Source organism: Lampris incognitus, chromosome 6 (genome assembly GCF_029633865.1).
Source record: "Lampris incognitus isolate fLamInc1 chromosome 6, fLamInc1.hap2, whole genome shotgun sequence".
Lineage (NCBI taxonomy): Eukaryota > Metazoa > Chordata > Actinopteri > Lampriformes > Lampridae > Lampris > Lampris incognitus.
Genome location: NC_079216.1, coordinates 23908916 through 23928081, shown reverse-complemented (window position 1 = coordinate 23928081; position 19166 = coordinate 23908916). Strand labels below are relative to the sequence as shown.

The 19166-nt window shown below is 44.5% G+C and overlaps 1 protein-coding gene across 8 annotated transcripts in view; it reads right to left on the bottom strand.

The window, feature by feature from the left end:
• wt1a (WT1 transcription factor a) overlaps nt 1-19166 on the bottom strand; it is a 58559-nt gene that overhangs the window by 13273 nt on the left and 26120 nt on the right. For 7 of the 8 annotated variants that reach the window (XM_056281542.1, XM_056281545.1, XM_056281544.1 and 4 more), the window contains one exon: nt 3417-3500. The exons of the other annotated variant lie outside the window; for it this stretch is intronic. In XM_056281542.1, the coding sequence (XP_056137517.1) occupies nt 3417-3500 (84 nt within the window). The remainder of the gene's footprint in view (nt 1-3416; nt 3501-19166) is intronic. 8 annotated transcript variants of the gene reach the window in all.

Genomic DNA, 19166 nt, shown 5'->3' with positions numbered 1-19166 from the left:
AGACACATGAACACACATTTGGGGGAAAAAGTAGTATAACACGCCGATTACAAGTGATAACAAAATCCAAGTGAATGCCAAGGAATGGGGCCATCTACGAGACAAACGGTTCAGTTTCAGCGTCTCTCCTTACCCTCTTCTGTATTTACTCCTCTGCTCATTCTCTCCTTCTTTCTTCTCTCCCCCTCCTCCTCATTTTTTCTCCTAATCTCCTTGCTTTTTAACGTGTTCCTGATCCTCTGCTCCTCCACCTTCTCACATTTTATATGTACATATACATATAATTATATATGTATATATAATTATATGTATATGTAATTATATGTATATGTATGTATAATTATACAAACAATTATTTATTTATTTATTCGTATATACACACGCATATAGTATATGCATAATTATATGTACATATACATACACACACATACACATTTTTATTTTGTTTCTTCCACCCCATGATATTTTGCTGGCTCATGCTGCTAGCCAGGTAATCACTTTAACACAATTATTTTCCTTGGCAGTTGTTGAACATAAAATTGAGAAATATGAAGTAAACATTACTCCACCAATAAACAAGATTACAACACATGATGTCAGGGCAGAGGACAGCTCTACATCAGTCACAGAGGAAGATTGTGATGTACTCTTGCTTGCTTACCTGCACACAGTTCGCTACGTGTGAGAAGGCAGAAAATTGAAGGGTTTTTGATATTGATCACTGGTTTGATATTGATCACTGAAAGTATTTTGGCTTTCTGATCACTCAGCTCAACGATGATGCTGACTGCAGATAGACCCTAAAAAAAAACCCAGACCCAGCCCACACTGCTCACGTTAGATCTAATGAAACCCACCACTCCCCCACTTACACTCAGTTGTACCCCCTCTCACACACACACACAAACACATATATACACACACACACACACACATACACAGCTCCTGTTCATGGTAACTGATGAATGCATGCCAGTTTGGGGAGGTATCTGTGAACTCACAAAGGCCTGGCCAGCATGAAGCCATGCAGGTCATTATGACACACATTCTTCTGAACGCCTGCTGATTAGTGGACCCCAGCAAGTCCAAATCATGTTGTTTCAACATTATTTCTTATGGCATTTCAGCTTAATTACATAGCTGACAGTAAAGACAGGGAAAAATGATGGTGGAGAGAATGGCGATACATACAGCCATATTTATATATATTTATATATATTTATATATATATATATATATTGCTCCTTAATTGTTGAGCACTTTCCTTACTGTTAAGTGTTTCTTTAAACAAAGTTTTATATATCTATATATATTGTTTTTTTCCAAAACCATCAATGGTGTTATATACATATATAGGAATACAGGAAAAAGATTTTAATACATTGCAGTATTTTCACATATATATATATATATATATATATACGTATATATATATATATATATATATATATATATATATATATATGTATATATATATATATATATATATATAAACAGGAATAAAGGAAAAAAGGAAAAAAGTTTATATATATATATATATATATATATATAAATACTGCAATGTATTAAAATCTTTTTTCCTGTATCCATGTTGATATATATAAATGTGTGTGTGTGTGTGTGTATATATATACACTCACCGGCCACTTTATTAGGCACACCTGTCCAACTGCTCGTTAACGCAAATTTCTAATCAGCCAATCACATGGCAGCAACTCAATGCATTTAGGCATGTAGACATGGTCAAGACGATCTGCTGCAGTTCAAACCGAGCATCAGAATGGGGAAGAAAGGTGATTTAAGTGACTTTGAACGTGGCATGGTTGTTGGTGCCAGACGGGCTGGTCCGAGTATTTCAGAAACTGCTGATCTGCTGGGATTTTCACGCACAACCATCTCTAGGGTTTACAGAGAATGGTCCGAAAAAGAGAAAATATCCAGTGAGCGGCAGTTCTGTGGGCGAAAATGCCTTGTTGATGCCAGAGGTCAGAGGAGAATGGCCAGACTGGTTCGAGCTGATAGAAAGGCAACAGTAACTCAAATAACCACTCATTACAACCGAGGTATGCAGAAGAGCATCTCTGAACGCACAACACGTCGAACCTTGAGGCAGATGGGCTACAGCAGCAGAAGACCACACCGGGTGCCACTCCTGTCAGCTAAGAACAGGAAACTGAGGCTACAATTCACACAGGCTCACCAAAATTGGACAATAGAAGATTGGAAAAACGTTGCCTGGTCTGATGAGTCTCGATTTCTGCTGCGACATTCGGATGGTAGGGTCAGAATTTGGTGTCAACAACATGAAAGCATGGATCCATCCTGCCTTGTATCAACGGTTCAGGCTGGTGGTGGTGGTGTAATGGTGTGGGGGATATTTTCTTGGCACACTTTGGGCCCCTTAGTACCAATTGAGCATCGTGTCAACGCCACAGCCTACCTGAGTATTGTTGCTGACCAGGTCCATCCCTTTATGACCACAGTGTTCCCATCTTCTGATGGCTACTTCCAGCAGGATAACGCGCCATGTCATAAAGCTCGAATCATCTCAGACTGGTTTCTTGAACATGACAATGAGTTCACTGTACTCAAATGGCCTCCACAGTCACCAGATCTCAATCCAATAGAGCACCTTTGGGATGTGGTGGACCGGGAGATTCGCATCATGGATGTGCAGCCGACAAATCTGCAGCAACTGCGTGATGCTATCATGTCAATATGGTCCAAACTCTCTGAGGAATGTTTCCAGTACCTTGTTGAATCTATGCCACAAAGGATTAAGGCAGTTCTGAAGGCAAAAGGGGGTCCAACCCGGTACTAGCAAGGTGTACCTAATAAAGTGGCCAGTGAGTGTATATATACATCTTTATATATATATATGTGTGTGTGTGTGTGTGTATATATAAAGATAGATATATATTAAGATAGATGTACTGTTTCATGTGTCATGCACTCATCAGTTGCAAGGTGGCGGAAAAAAAAACAAAAAAAAAACAGCCACTAAATACTACGTTGCCCCGTGCCACGCCCCTAGTTACGGTGCACAGCAAAAACATTTGAAAAATAACATCAGAAACATTACAGCCAATGGGGGGAAGGATCCATATATATATATATATATATATATATATATATATATATATATATAAGTTTTAAAGTCAAAACCCAGTTTGTATTGTGCAGCATGTACCTTACCTTTGTGCACTGGGCTAACAGGACAGACTTAATGAAGTTGTTAAGCCATAATATTCACTCACAAGTCCTCTGAGGAAACTTGTGTCAAATGAAACCCAACTGGAAGCGTACAACATGTTTCCATGTTTCCATCCTACACAGTGTGTTTGTCGCAGAAACATACATGTGGAATGAGGTGACATACCGCTCACCCTCACAAAGTGAAAGAGGTAAAGTCCTACCTCTTGATAGCTGATGTGAGCGTATTAACTGGGTTCCATGTTACACACTCCAGCTGAGAGGCCATTTGATATAAATTATCACCACTGTGGAAGAAAGATAAGATTTAGAGTTGAGCTCATGAGCAATGCATTGTTACCTCACCTGGGTCAACGGCACTGCTGTGTACGTGCATGTGTTGCACCATTTCCAGCCCTCATGTATACAGAAAAATTAATGCACACGTGCGCATGCACACACGCACACGCACACACACACACACACACACACACACACACACACACACACACACACACACACACACACACACACACACACACACACACACACAATCAAAGTGTCATATGTTCAAATTAGCAGGTGTTTGATGAAATAATGTGGCTTGCAAAAGTAACCCCATGGACACACACACACACACACACACACACACACACACACACACACACACACACACACACACACACACACACACACACTGTATTTATGGCTCCTAGCCTCTGACAGCCCAGCATTTCTATCATAGCACCTGCAGGACTGCACCAGTATGGACGGGGTGCGTGTGGTGCCTGGTACCCGGCTCATCGCCCGGCTGTTATTTTACAGAACAGACTGTAGCAGAGGCACAGGGCAAGCACAGCACAAATGGTATTTCTAGTAAAAATACTTTAAATGGGGTTTAAGAATAAAAGATATACTGGACTTTGTTACAAGCAGGTTCTTCCAGTTTCTTGAATAAGCCAAAACAAGTAAAAAAAAAAAACTAAGAATTTGCTTTCAGAATTATTATTTTTTTCATTGTAGTTGTTTCTTTCTGGACTATGAAAAATGTCTATATGTTAGAGACAGTGTTGGCTGTCAACTAAAACAACAAAAGCCTCACTTCAACGATCTGGAGGACCCTGGAAACACACCTTATACAATATCTTCCGAAGTCTGTGTAAGGACCCAAAGGTGGTTGCAGGAGAATTTAAAATGAACTCCAAAATCCTTCTTGAGAAATTGTCCACAGCTGCTGATGTTTGGACACCATCTAATTCCCCCCCCCCCCCCCCCATCTCCCTCAGCCCTCACTTAGTGAGAGCTACTGTAGACAAGCTCTGTCTAAAATTGATGTGAATCACGTTAATAGGAGACTAAAATTATTATACTTAATGTGCCAAAGGCTTTGGGAGTCCCTATACAAAAATGTGTACGAGGGTCAATAGAATAATATGATTCTGGATTACTAGTGGTCAAAAGAAGAAAGCCACTTTATTGTCATTGCATTCTTACAATAAATTGTATTCTTACAACGAAATGTGTTCTCTACATGTAACCCATCCTATTGTATACTGTATTACTAAGAGTGTCCAATGACATTCTTATGCAGGCTGATAGAGGTGAATACACTATTCTTATTCTACTAGTTTAACCGTTGCTTTTGATACCGTCGATCATGCCATCTTACTTGATAGGTTGGAGACCTGGGTTGGCATTTCTGATAGTGTTAAACTGGTTTTACTCTTATCTGACTGATATTTTAATGTTTGTATTAGCAATCTTGTATCCTCGTCAGCTCCTCTGCTGTGTGGAGTCCCTCAGGGGTCCGTCCTTGGGCCAATCCTCTTTTCTTTATACATGCTTTCTCTGGGTCATTTCAATTCAATTCATTGTCATTAAAAAAAATATGCAGGCACATGTTAAAAATTAAATAAGGGCTGCGGCTTCCCCAAACAGTGCAAGACAGACACAGACAAAAACACAGCAAACACAGTATAAGATATACACAGATGAAGACCAAAAGCTAAAAATAAGTTAAAAAAGAGCACAAGTACAAAATATTTACAAATATCCACAGACATTCAGTGGGTAGCCAGGTTCAGGTGGGCAACAGCTTGGGGAAAGAAACTGTTTTTGAGTCTGGTAGTGCGGGATCTGGGGCTCCTGTAGCACCTCTCAGAGTGCAGGGGGGAGAAAAGCCCATGGTTGGGGTGGGTGGGATCTCTGCTAATGCTGAGACCCCTTCGAAGGCAGCGTTTATGATAAATGTCTTCATGGCTGGGAGCTGGGTACTGGTGATATGCTGGGCCACCTTGACGACCCACTGCAGAGCTTTCTGGTCTACTGATGTGCAGTTGCCGTACCACACTGAGATGCAGCTGGCCAGGATGCTCTCTATGGTACAGTGGTAGAAGTTGATGAGATTTTTGGGGGATAGACAGGCACTCCTAAGCCTCCTCAGGAAATGCAGGCATTGTTGGGCCTTTTTCACAAGGGCCTGGGTGTTTAATGTCCAGGAAAGTTCCTCGCTGATGTGGACTCCAAGGAATTTAAAGCTGGAGACACGCTCCACTTCCACCCCATTGATGTATATGGGGGGGGGGTGACTGCAGCTTCTAGACCTCCTGAAGTCCACAATCAGCTCCTTCATCTTCTGCACGTTGAGAACAAGATTGTTGGTAGTGCACCATGATGTGAGGTTCTGAATCTAGTCCCCGTAGGCCATCTCGTCATTGTTGATGCGGCCAATTACTGTGGTGTCACCCGCAAACTTAACTATTACATTTGAAGGGTGAGTTGGCAGGCAGTCGTGGGTAAAGAGGGAGAAAAGGAAGGGGCTAAGAACACAGCCTTGCGGGGCACCTGTGCTGAGGGCCAGGGTGGAGGAGGTGTGGTCACCTAACCTAACAGACTGAGGTCTGTTGGTCAGGAAGTCCAGGGTCCAGTTACAGTGGGAGGGTTTGAGGCCAAGGGAGAGGAGTTTGGTGGTTAGTTTGGCAGGGGTGATAGTGCTGAAGGCAGAGCTATAATCTATGAACAGCATCCGGATGTACATATGTGTTGTTAAGTTCAAGGTGGGTCAGAGCAAAGTGCAGGCCAGTGGCACCATTGTTGCTGTGAGGCAACAGTGCTAACCACTGGACCACCATGCAGCCCCATTGTACAGATGAAAAAAAAACTAATTTGAACACAGATTACTGTACACACTCACAGTGTAACAAGAGACACTTAACAAATCAGATGATCGAATGTACCTTTCCTTCATGCTAACCTGGTACTGCGTCTCCTAACACAGAAAAGGAAGAATGCCGCTAAAGTTGTGTGTGTGTGGGTTCCTAGAGTCCTGAACGCCCAATACTACCACACCCACCTCAGGCAGACCTGGGGAGAGAGCAGCTGATGGCCATATCCAAATAACCACCAGCTGAAGCTAGTCTGCAATCACTCTACTCAAGCCAAAAAGACCTCGTCTTTGGGGAGAAGGGGAGAAACAGGAGTACAGCTTGTTGAAAAAGGAGCTGTGGGTTTTTGACCATATTCTGTGACAGAGGCGTTGGACACGTACAATGGACACTCCCACTCCTTTCTGTCTTCAAGAGCAACCCCTGTTAAGTCTCCCAGCACACCGTAAAGAAGGACCCCAACCAGGAAGAACCTCAGTTTAAGCCACATCGTTTAAGTGTATTTGAGTTCTGCAGCACTAGTTTGTCTCCGTCTAGCATTTTTCCCAGACCGGGAGCCCACATATGGTAGGGAATGCGGGCACTTTGATTGTCACAACTGCCCAAAAGAGGAATGGAAGCAGCCATTGCAGAACTTTTAAAGAGCCAAGCCACCCTGATCAAGGCCGTGCAACAACTATCCCAGCAGGACCAACACTCCCAGGATGGAACCCCCACATTTAGAGACGTACTGACTAAACTGACAGTTGAGGACAATGTAGAGGCCTACCTGGATATATTTGAGAGGACTGCAGACCATGCAGGTTGGCCACAGGCAGAGTGGGGATAATCCTAGCCCCGCCCCATTCTTGATCGGATAAGCTCAACGAGCCTGTCAGGACCTGACCCCCACTCTGGACAGTTCTTACTGCACCTTGAAGATCGCCATCCTCTGCAGGTATGGATACAGTCTGCGGGCTCGGGCACAAAGGTTTCATTCATGGAGGTATGACCCCCCCCCCCCCCGCACACACACTCACACCCTGGCCGCCCATGCTCAGATAGCATCAATCTGCCGCCTAATGAGAAGTTGGCTGACGGAGGGGGATGAGCCTTCAGTGGTGGAGCAAGTGATGCTGGACCGATGCAGCCGAACCCTACCACGTGATGCCAACAAGTATGCGGTCTAGACCAGCCCCCCAGGGGTTAGATCACCTGGTGAGCCTTCTGCAAAATCAGGTAAACATTGAGATGATGCAGCCTGCCAGAGAAGAATGGATGAAAGGGTAGAGCAGCACAGCCCTGTACCAAAAAGACAGACCTGAAAGAGGTTCCAGAGGAAGCTGGTAGGGAGGAGCCCCACCAAAAGTAGACCAGCCAGTGAAGAGTGATGACAGGAGGTGTTATAAGTGTGCAAAAGATGGCCACATAGCAGACAGAGATGTGACCTTGCCATCCTGCTGACTCAGCCACACCAACCTGCCTTTGTCACCTCATGCAGGGAGCATGAAGACATGAAGACCCCACACGGGCACAGGGAAGAGACAGGGAGGACCTTCTAGACTCCGGCAGTAGAGTAACCCTTGTCAGACCGAAGTACCCAGGAGAACCTGTGGCAGATAAGGTTGATGTATCCTGTGTACATGGTGATGTAAGGACATACCCACTAACCTATTTGTATCTGTGTGGTAGTCACAACCCGGGCCACGCGGACAAAAGAAAGAGACACACAACTAAGCCAATTAGCAACCAATTCATCGAAAAAAGAAGGAATACGATAGAGGAAACCCCTAGACTAACAGTAGCATGCGTAATCAATAAGATCAGTAGTGTATGTGAGTGCATGTGTGGAGAAGTGTGTAGATGCGGGATTGTATGGTGCAGAAACAAGCTAAACAACCAAAAACCAAAGGGTGTCTCAGGGAGGACAGCACCCCTGCAACTTAGCTCCAAGAGGCTCTTGACACTGCCATGTCCACCTCCAGTACCTGCAGAGACAGCCCAGACAGCACACAAACTATGCCACAGGGCAGAGCAGGTCGTAACGCCCCCCCCCCCCCATAAGACAGGGATCCCACAGGATCTCCATCACCACAACAAAAAATTACGAACCAGAAAAACAAAAAAAACCTGACAAACTGAATGTTACAACTTGCCAGTTCACAAGCCATTCCCCCCCAGCAACCTCTCAACCTATAGGAGGCAAATGTAAATGAATAAGCAGCGCAGGAAGAACAGCAGATGAACAGATAACCTTACTCCAAAACTGGAGACCGCGACAGTGCATCCACAACCACACTGTCACAGCATTTAATGTGTCGGATGTCCAGATTATGAGACTACAACAGTGACCACCTAATCAGTCTCTGGTTAGGGCATCGCAGGGTGTGCAGAAAGTTTAATGGATTGTGGTCTGTGTAGACCAACATCGGTGCCACCCCAAAATTCACAAACTGCAAAATACTGCAGGGGCGAGAACAAAGCAAGGTCCCCTTCTCAACCACAGTAGTTTAACTGATGCCGGTTGAACTTCTTAGAAAAGAAACTAACTGGCCTGTCAACTCCCTGCTCATCTGCCTGCATCAACATGGCTCCCGCTCCCACATGGCTTGCATCCACCTGCAAAACCAAAGGATCAAAACAGGGTGCAGCCAACCATGGTGCTGAACACAAAAGAGGCTTGACATTCAAAAAACCTTCCTGGCACTCAGTCGACCACACAAATTTAGCTTTGGCCTTCAGCAAGTCAGTAAGTGGTGCCACAATCAGGGTCCAAAATTAACACTCGCCACCCGCCAAATGCGAGTAGATTTTCTGATTGGTGAGTAAATCTCAGAAGCCTACCCGCCAAATGGCGAGTAACAAAAAAAGTGAAATCCAACCACTTAATCCCCCCCATCTCTCTCTCTCCCTCTCTCGCCTTAGCAACAGCAATAACATAGCAACAACAATAACAGAAATTAACCAACCAAAGTGCATTAGAACAATAACATAGCAACAGCAATAACAGAAACTGACCAATCAAAGTGCATTAGAATGTTGCTAGATGCTACTGGCGGGTAATATTACACACACACTCGAGACGAACAACGACAGCAGCACCCGTCAAACTCGGTACTAGCCTACTCTATTCTTTTAACTAAATTAGCGAGCAACACCAGTTACGTGGCGATATTTAGAAGGCGCAAAACCACCACCAAAAAGACAACCATTCCCCAAAGAGCAGGAAGAAGCCACCATCACCACCAAACCGAAAAAAAAAGTTTAGTGAAAAGTGGAGATGTGACGATAAAGGAGCTGCGAGAGGCTGGCTGGAGTATAATGCACAGACCGTGATAATGAGTTGCTCCGTCTGTCGCCAGTATGCCAAAAAACCGTAGCAATTAATTTGTCATCGGTAACAAGATAATGAAGGTAGAAAACATCAAGGAACATGAGACCTCCAGATGTCACATTACCTGTATGAATGCCTCTCAGGCTCAGTAGCCATGTCCGAGGAGACCAGCAGGAAAATGCAGAACATGTTTAGGACTGTGCATGCTATTGGCAAGAAGGCGATACCACTCTCCGACTTCGAATGGATGTGCGAGTAAGTGAATTTAGTTGTCATCTCAAAATATCCTTATACAGCGTAAACAACGTACTGGCTAGTATGTGACACCTAGCTTGCACTAACGTTAGCTGTGTGCTAGCCTCAACACCACGAAACAGGTTAAAACTGACTTGCGGTCCAAGGCGGTGGTGTAACGGTCTAAGCATCGGCTTTGTGTCGATGCAGTTGCCCACTGGGGACCGACGTTCGCGTCCCGGTCTCGTCAGATCCAACTATGGCCAAACTCGATGAAGCAGCAATAATTGGCAACGCTGTCTTCCGAAGGGGGCGGAGTCGCTTGTGTTCGTCACATGAATGCGTCTCTGGGTGTGTCAGAAAAAGCAGTGGTTCGGCCTGGATTCGCCTTGTCACAAAAGTGGCGAGGCGTCTCCTTCGAGACTGCCGGCCGGGGAGATGCAGTTAGCGAACGCATGCAGTACGAGTGTGGATGTCTGAACTAAAATAGGGATCGATTGGCCACTAAATTGGGAGGAAAACAAGGGAAAAATCAGAAATACAAATTATTTAAAAAAAACTGATTGGCGGTCCAACCTCAACTCAGACAGACTCTTGGATCTACTGATGGTGCAGCTGTCATCTCCCGAGATCAGGGAGTATCACCCAACCAGTGCTGTTGATCTGTGGCACCAAGACTCTGTCAGGAGCAGGAGGCCAGACTTCATGGACGGTGCAAAGAGAGTGGCTGCTGTAGAGTGAGAAGTAGTCGGGGACTTGGGATGGGCATGTGGAGCACTCGAGTAGTTACATTAATACTGCAAATAAAACATGAAATCATAAACATTTTATCATTTAACCATTGACTAATTTCACATAAAACTATGTTTGCTTCAAATCTGCACATTTTTAAAAGCTCTTATTCAACACAATAACTTATTCTCTCATTGATATGTACTGAAAACGGATGCACGGCACAAAAAAGGCTACTAATTATTTTGGCCGGTAAAAAATATGCTTGGCAAACCGGGCCACGCGGTCATGACAAATGAGATATGCAGACGCACACGACCAAGCCAATTAGCAACCAATTTATTGAAAAAAAAGAAGGAACACCCTAAGATACCTAAACTAACAGTGCGTGTGTAATCAGTACGATCAGTAGTGTAAGTGAGTGCATGTGTGGAGGAGTGTGTACATGCAGGGTTGTATGGTGCAGAAACACAAGCCAAACATCAGCCAAAAACCACAGGGTGTCTCAGGGAGGAGAGCATCCCAGCAACTGAGCTCCAAGAGGCTTTTGAAGGAGCACTGGTACACAGGGCCTCAGGTGTTGCCAGTGTTGCTGATTACACTGCCACGCCCACCTCCAGTACCTGCAGACAGCCCAGATGGCACACAAACTAAACCATAGGCAGACAGAGCGGAGAGGGTTGTAACAGTGGTCGACAGCCCCCCAGTTCCTATATTAATTGGCAGAGACTGCCCTTTTTTCTCCCAACTCTGGAAAAAGGCATCCGGGGGTTGTGGAAACACCACACACTGAAAGAGGAAGAGAAGATGTAGACACCCCATGGCTCAAGTATACACTGTAGTACCATCTATCAACCACCAGGAAAGCTCAACCAGTCTGAAAGGGGTTCAGAGCAGGAGACACCACAAGGTAAGCTGATGAGGGAGCTGAGCATAGACCAGCCCCTGAGGAGATCAGCTCAGAGGAGGTCTTCTCAGAATTTCCCCTTGCTGAACCTGGAGATGTACAAACGCCAGATCGACAGCCCAACTTCAGGATTCAAATCCGGCCCAAGCACAGGGAGACATCCAGATGATAGATGGGGTCCGCCAACTTGGGGTGAGTGAACTCAGATATCCTCACTTCACACAATAAAATGGTTTGCTGTATAGAACAAAAAAGTCCAAATGTAGATAACCAGTTAATTGTACCCAGTCCCTATATTTCTAAGGTCCTGTATCTCGCTCATGCTCACATACTATGTGGGGCCCCAGAAAACCTACGAGGGGATCATGGAAAGGTTCTACTGACCAGGAGTCAAACGAACAGTCAAGGACTATGGTCGACAATCTAGGGCTGTGTGATATGGTCAAAATCTCATCTCACGATATAGGTCATTCATATCATGATAATGATACATATCACGATATAGCACATTTTCTGTAAATTTAAGGAATAAATAGTTTACATAAAATGACCACATGGAAAGGCCTATTATTACATTTTGAATTATATACTCGACAAATAAAAGGTACTTTCTCATATTTGATTATTTTTCTCCTTTTATTTAGAACCTTTGCGCAAATTTTGAACACTCGACTGTGCTTTTGCGGCTCTCATCTGTAAACTTTTTCTGTACTGTTTGACATGATTCTTGCGTAGGTGGTAAAAGAGGCTAGTGCTGTTTGAGTCGGTTGTGGGGACTGGTGTGTGGCATATTTTGCAAAGTATGGTTTTCTGGTCTGTGTCAGACTTTTCATACCAAACCATGTCCATACGATAGAAGTAGCCCCTCTTTTAGGTACAAGCTCCTCGTTTTGTCCTGGCTGGTCAGAGTCCTTCTGTTCACCTTTACCCCATTCTGCATTACGTTCACTGTCCTCCATGTTTGTTCGTATTGCCTTCATGCAAATTTCCTGCCTTTATCCATGCTGTGCAAAGAGCAGGAAGGGTTGTCCAAATGACGAAAAATATTGCTGTAAAGAGTGGGATTTGCAACACAATGAAATAAACGATAGCGCTTAATATGAAACAATAGATGTTTTCTGTCATCACATGATATATATCATCATATCACACAGCCCTAATTGACATTGTGCCGAATGCCAGCTAACCACCTCTATGATACCTGCACCCGGACCACAGCACCTGGACCACTCCGTACCTTTACCTATTATGGTAATCCCATTCAGCCATGGACATCGTGGGCTCTTTGCCAAAGTCAGCATATTGGCACCATTACATCCTGGTGATCCTAGACTATGCCACCCAGTACCCAGAGGCCATACCATTGCAGACTACCACTGCCGAAGCTTTTGCCAGGGAGGTATTTTTATTCTCCCAGGTGGGGATTGCCTCAGAAATATTGACTGATCAGGGGTCATGCTTTATGCCAAAGGTGATGGAAGCAATGTCCAAACTGCTAAAGGTTAAATGGCTGAGAACCTTGGTGTGCCATTCTCAGACAGATGGATTGGTAGAAAGATTTAATAGAACAACAAAGGTGATGTTGAGGAAGCTAAGACATAGATGGGAAACATTGGGATCAGTTGTTACCATATGTACTCTTCTCTATCCGGGAGGTACCCCAGAGCTCAACAGGCTTCTCACCCTTCAAACTGCTGTATGGCCAGCAGCCCAGCGGCCTACTAGACATAGCCAAGGAGATTTGGGAGCAACAGCCCTCACTCCACCGTTCTGTGATCAAGCATATGGACCAGATGCAACAGAGCATAGCATAGGTCTGGTCAATGCTGAGAGAACACATGCAGAAGGCCCAGGAGGAGCAGGAATGGCTATATAATCAAGGGGCCTGGATCCGAGAATTCCATCGAGGTGGGAAAGTGCTTATACTGGTTGGTCACTTCCACTGATTGTAAACTCCTAGCGAAATGGCAGGAGCCATATGAGGTGATGGAAAAAACAGGACCGGTGAACTAAAAAGTAAAACAACCGAGCAGTGCAGGGCCCTCCAAATATATCATGTGAATCTCATGAAGAAGTGGTACAGCCTGGACCCAGCCCCTGCAGCAGCCCTGATGGCCCAAGATCCAAACCTGACACCGGAGCCTATTCCCATGGGAGACCAACTCTTGGTAAATCAACAGCAAGACCTTAGGGAGTTGACGGGGCAATTCTGAGATGTGTTCTCCAACCAGCCAGGTAGGACCAGCGTGATACAACTAAAGGATAATGGCAGGTACCGCTCACTGACAGGGCCAAGGAGAAGATGGCCTTCTTGACACCAGATGTGCTGTACCAATACACAGTCCTTCCTTTCAGAGTTCATGGAGCACCAGCCACCTTCCAACTGATGATGGATATAGATGCTCCGGCCCCATCAGAAATATACAGCGGTGTGCCTGGATGACATTGTCATCCACAGCACCGACTGGGACGCCCACTGCCAACACTTGAGGGCAAGCCTTCATGCCCTGAGAGAGGCAGGGCTGGTCACGAACCCCAGAAAATGTTACCTAGGATTAGAGGAGGTCAATTATCTGGGACACACAATTGGAAGTGGCATGGTGAAGCTGCAACAAAACAAAGTGAACAGCATCGCTCACTGGCCCTGGCCCAACACGAAGAAGCAGGTGAAGACCTTCTTTGGCTTAGTGGGTTATTATAGTCAGTTTGTGCCAAATTATGTGGCGGTCACCACCCCACTCTATAATCTCATCAAACTCCGCAAGCCACACCAGATCCAGTGGAATGAGGAAGCCGAAATCGCCTTCATCCAACTACAAGAGGCCTTCTGCAGAGAACCACTGGCTACCCCAAACTTCGAGTGCCCCTTCATCTTACATGCAAATGCCTTGGAGTCCGGCTTTGGAGGAGTCCTGTCACAGGTGATAAATGAGGAAGAGCACCCCATTGTATAAATCAGTCATAGACTGCATAAGCATGAGAAGAATTATACTACTATAGAAAAAGAAGCCTTGGCACTGAAATTGACAATGCACAGACCGCAATTTTACCCTATGACAGATCATGTGCCATTGAAATGGCTCTACTTAAAGGGAAAAATGCACTTATCACTTGCTGGTTTCTAGAATTGCAGGATTTTGCCTTCAAGGTAGAGCACTGAGCTGGGAAGGACCATGGCAATGCGGATGCCCTCTCCCGCAGGGATGAGTGCCTCTGGGCTGTCGCTCCCTGCACTGACTTGATGCTATGGGGGGATATGTGAGGGCTCACCTAGAAGGAAGCCATTGGGAGTAGTCGTCAACTCCCAATACTACCACGCCTACCTCTGGCAGACTTGGAGAGAGAGCAGTTGATGGCTACATCTAATTAACCACCAGCTGCAGCTAGTCTGCAATCACTCTACTCAAGCCAAAAAGACCAACAGGGGGAGTAGAGGAAGGGGAGAAATGTGGGTACAGCTTGTTGAAAAAGGAGAGGTGGGTTTTTGACCACATTCTGTGACAGAGGCATTTGAGAAAGTGTGACCCTGGCAACAAGATGGAGTGAGAGATGACCACGGACACAGACAACGGATGAATGGCAAAGATGTCTTGGTACCTTGTTTCCCTCTTGTGTCTCACTCCCTCTCTTTTCTGTCTTCCAGAGCGACCCCTGTTAAGTCTCCCAGCGCACTGTAAAGAAGGACCCCAACCAGGAAAAACCTCAGTTTGATTCAGCCCCACTCCCTGCCCCGCTGTTTAATTAATAAAGTGTATTTGAGTCCTGCAACACTAGTTTGTCCCCGTCTAGCATTTTTCCCAGACCAGAAGCCCACTGTGTGTGCGTGTGTGTGTGTGTGTGTGTGTGTGTGTGTGTGTGTGTGTGTGTGTGTGTGTGTGTTCGTATCATCAGCTTGGGAACCTTCATGACACATGTTTAACTGAATTAGTCCCACTATCAATTAACCCCAAATTATGTTACACGGCCTGTTTCTTGCCAAAATATGCACAGTGGAATGAGATAACAGAACAGTGTTTAAAGCTCCAATTATGACAATTTCCATAAAAACAAATGTCATTTTTGATACGTTCTTTTGATGGTGAATTTGAGACAATAGCTGATACATGAAAATCCAAACCATGAAAGCTCTTCTCACTGCTCATGTTAATAGCTGCTGTTGCACAGGATTTTTTTCCTTTTTCTTTTTTTTTGGGGGGGGGGGGGCGCAATACAGCAAATAGTGTTTTAGGACTTCACCATAACAGTCAAATACAGAGAAATAAGTTAGGTAACTGAGTTTAGAGAAGAATCAACGTTATTGTGGCTACAAGCAGATACTGCAGACCCAGCCTGTAGACATTACAAGCTTTCAACAATAGCTAAAACTTAGCTTAAGCCAAGTTTGTTTTTGGGGGTTTTTTTGTGAGGAAGGGATAGAAACAAAAACACATACTATCTCACTCAATTTTGAATGAATCTCTGGTTGGTGTGGTCAAACACCAGTATTACCATGGGTGTTAAATGATGACCATCTTCTAGACTGCAGTTTTGAAAACGGAAGAAAATAAGTTCCTGTTTATGCTTAAATGCCATGTATCGACCAGAGAATAAAAGCACTAGCTATATTTTTGAATTGTTTTATATAGAAAGGAGCACTTACAACCCACTGCAGGTGCATGGCGTCACTTCAGCATTTAGTATCATGAGCAATGCCACTTCATTCCAAGTTGAAGCGATTCACTACTACTAGTTCCATCGTCCAATAAGGATGACAGAGGGGCAGGACATGACAGGGAAGAGAAAGGTATGCTTTGTTCGTAAGAGCAGAGAGGAGAAATCAAACCGACAAAAACTGAGCCATTAATGGTGTTGAGAACAAAAAAACATTGTTTATTTAACATTACATATACAGATCATCACAATATGAACAAAGCAAAAGCAGTGTGAACAAATATTTTGTTCATTTTGAAATTAATTTTGTTACGTAGGGACAGCTACCAAACACCCCAAGCACTAAGTACTTTATTTTAGCTCAGTGCAATCCAAGTACTAACCTCCTCTTCCAGTGCAAGCACTGTTTCCTTTTGTCTCATTCAAACCAAAAACTACTGGGAAACGAGAATGAATTAAAAGTTAGTGGAAAGCAATGACTTGTGGCTTTATCACTCTGGGCTACCTTGTTGTGCCAGGCAACTTTCAACTCACGTCACAAAGTCACCTGAAGCTACCAAGTGACAACCAATGATTGATGTTTCAGATCACAAGGGCAACACTCCCAAATCGAGACTGGAGAAGAGAAATGGAAATTAAGGATAAAATTGATTTGTGCTATTTCTGCATGTCCTGAGTTGTATGATACCAGGCTGAAATAAAAAGGAATTAGTCTGGCAAAATGTCAGTGAAGTAGATTAATTCTCTTGTAAGTTTTTATTTGCTTTGAAAACACTGAGTGGCTGTTGCTAATGCTAATGCCAATGCACCATCTCTTGGTGATCTAGAGTCAGTTGGGCTCTCCAGTGTGATTATTTAGGTTGGCAATCTCAGTTCTATTAGCCTACCAGTCAAGCAAACTTGCTTATTGGCGACATCAAGATATTTTATTAGGCCGCTCTGATGGCCGAGCGGATAAACCGCCATTCTTGCAATCCGCTCGTCATGTGGCTGGGAGGTTCGTATCCCAGACTCGCCGTAACCGGTCACAGCCAGAACATCCACGGGGTAAGGCATTCATTAGGCCACCCTTACCTGAGGGATAATGGGTGTAGATTGGTGTAGTGTTCGGGGACTCGTCGTTCTCCAGCGACCGCTCTGGCCTATCCGGGCACCTGCAGCCAAGCAACCGAAAGTGTTCTCGCTGCTTTTCTTGGCACTCTGCCTCTGATTGGCCAGTACTCGTTGCCTCCGTTGGTTGGGTTGGTTAAGGTTAGGGTTAGGGCGGAGTTAGGTTTAAGGTTAGCTAATCAGAGGCAGAGTAGGGGTGGGTCTTCCTAGAATCCTAGCGCCTGGATGCTACGCAGGGCGTGTCTTGCCCAGAAAAGCAGTGGGTTCCATAATAACGCGTTCTCCCTACGTCTCCTTCGCGGCCTGAAGGTAATGCAATCCATGCGAGGCTTCAGCGTGGAAAATAGCGAGCAGCCGAAACGAGTTTGAAGGAAGCTGGTGTTATGGCTATCTCCTTCATGTGGAAGCATGAGCCAGGGGAGTTATTCCACAAGAGTTCCTGCCATATGTCATTGGGTTAATCAGGTGGGATAAGGGGAAAAACTAGAAATAAATTTATTAAAAAAAAAAGATATCTTGTTGGCATTGGCCTCACCAGGTCATTTTGTCGGGGCTTAAACCCCAAACGTTTTGAGTGTAGGTGCCATAGTTCAGCTAGCGGGCCATACTCGTCTGATCCCACAGCATACATTTATTGTCCTTGAGCAGGATTTTTCTCCTAAATAAATCAAATTTCCATAAAATGAACTAAAACAGTAATGACTCATTCATTTTACTATTGGCACAAACAAAAGTCAACTATCGTACTGATTTAAATCAAAATGAACTTCAATTAGAAGTATATAATTAACAACTTAACAACTAACTTTTTATACTACTACATTTAGATAATTTAGATCATGTAATGTAATTTGGTGTTTTAACTTGATAACAATTAAAAGTATATTGACCATATGAGCAGCAGAAGAGGGAGAGAGAAACAGCAGCAGATGATGGAGAGAGACCTTTCTTTCTTTTTTTTTACCTTTAACCAAGTCGTTAATGGTCCAATTTTTCTTTCACATTAAAAAAAAACCCCAGTAGAATTAAACAGCAGATGATAGAGAGAAGAGAGAGATAGAAGCGGATGATGGAGAGAGAGGATAGAGCAGCGGAAGATGGAGAGGGAAAGCAGCAGATAGAGGGAGAGAGAAGAGACAGCAGCAGATGATGGAGAGAGAGAAAGAGAGAGAAGAGAGACAACATCAGATGATGTTGAGAGAGAAGTGAGAGGGAGACAGCAGCAGATGATGGAGAGAGAGGAGAGAGAGACAGCAGCAGATGAGAGAGAGAGGAAAGACATAGCATCAGATGATGGAGAGAAGGAGCAGCAAATGATGGAGAGAGAAAAGAGATATACAGCAGCAGACAATGGAGAGAGAGAAGAGAGAGACAGCAGCAGATGATGGCGAGAGAGAGAAGAGAGAGACAGCAGCAGATGAGAGAGAGAGGGATGAGAGAGACAGCAGCAGATGATGGAGAGAGATAGAAGAGAGACAACATCAGATGATGGAGAGAAAGAAAAGAGAGGGAGCGGCAGACAATAGAGAGAGAGAAGAGAGAAAGCAGCAGATGATGTAGAAAGGAAAGAGAGACAGTAGCAGATGATGGAGAGAAGAGAGACAGCAGCAGATGATGGAGAGAAGAGAAACAGCAGCAGATGATGGCGAGAAAGAATGGAGAGAAGAGAGACAAAGCAGCAGATGTCGGAGGGAGACAGAAGAGAGACAACAGCAGATGATGGAGAGAGAGAAGAGAGAGGGAGAGAGAGAGATAGCCATTCAAAATGGAGACATTTGGAAAAAATATTTTGAAAACCTATACAAAGTAACAGTGCCAGAAGACATCTCATATAAACGTATAAAAGAAAAGCTAGACATACTGG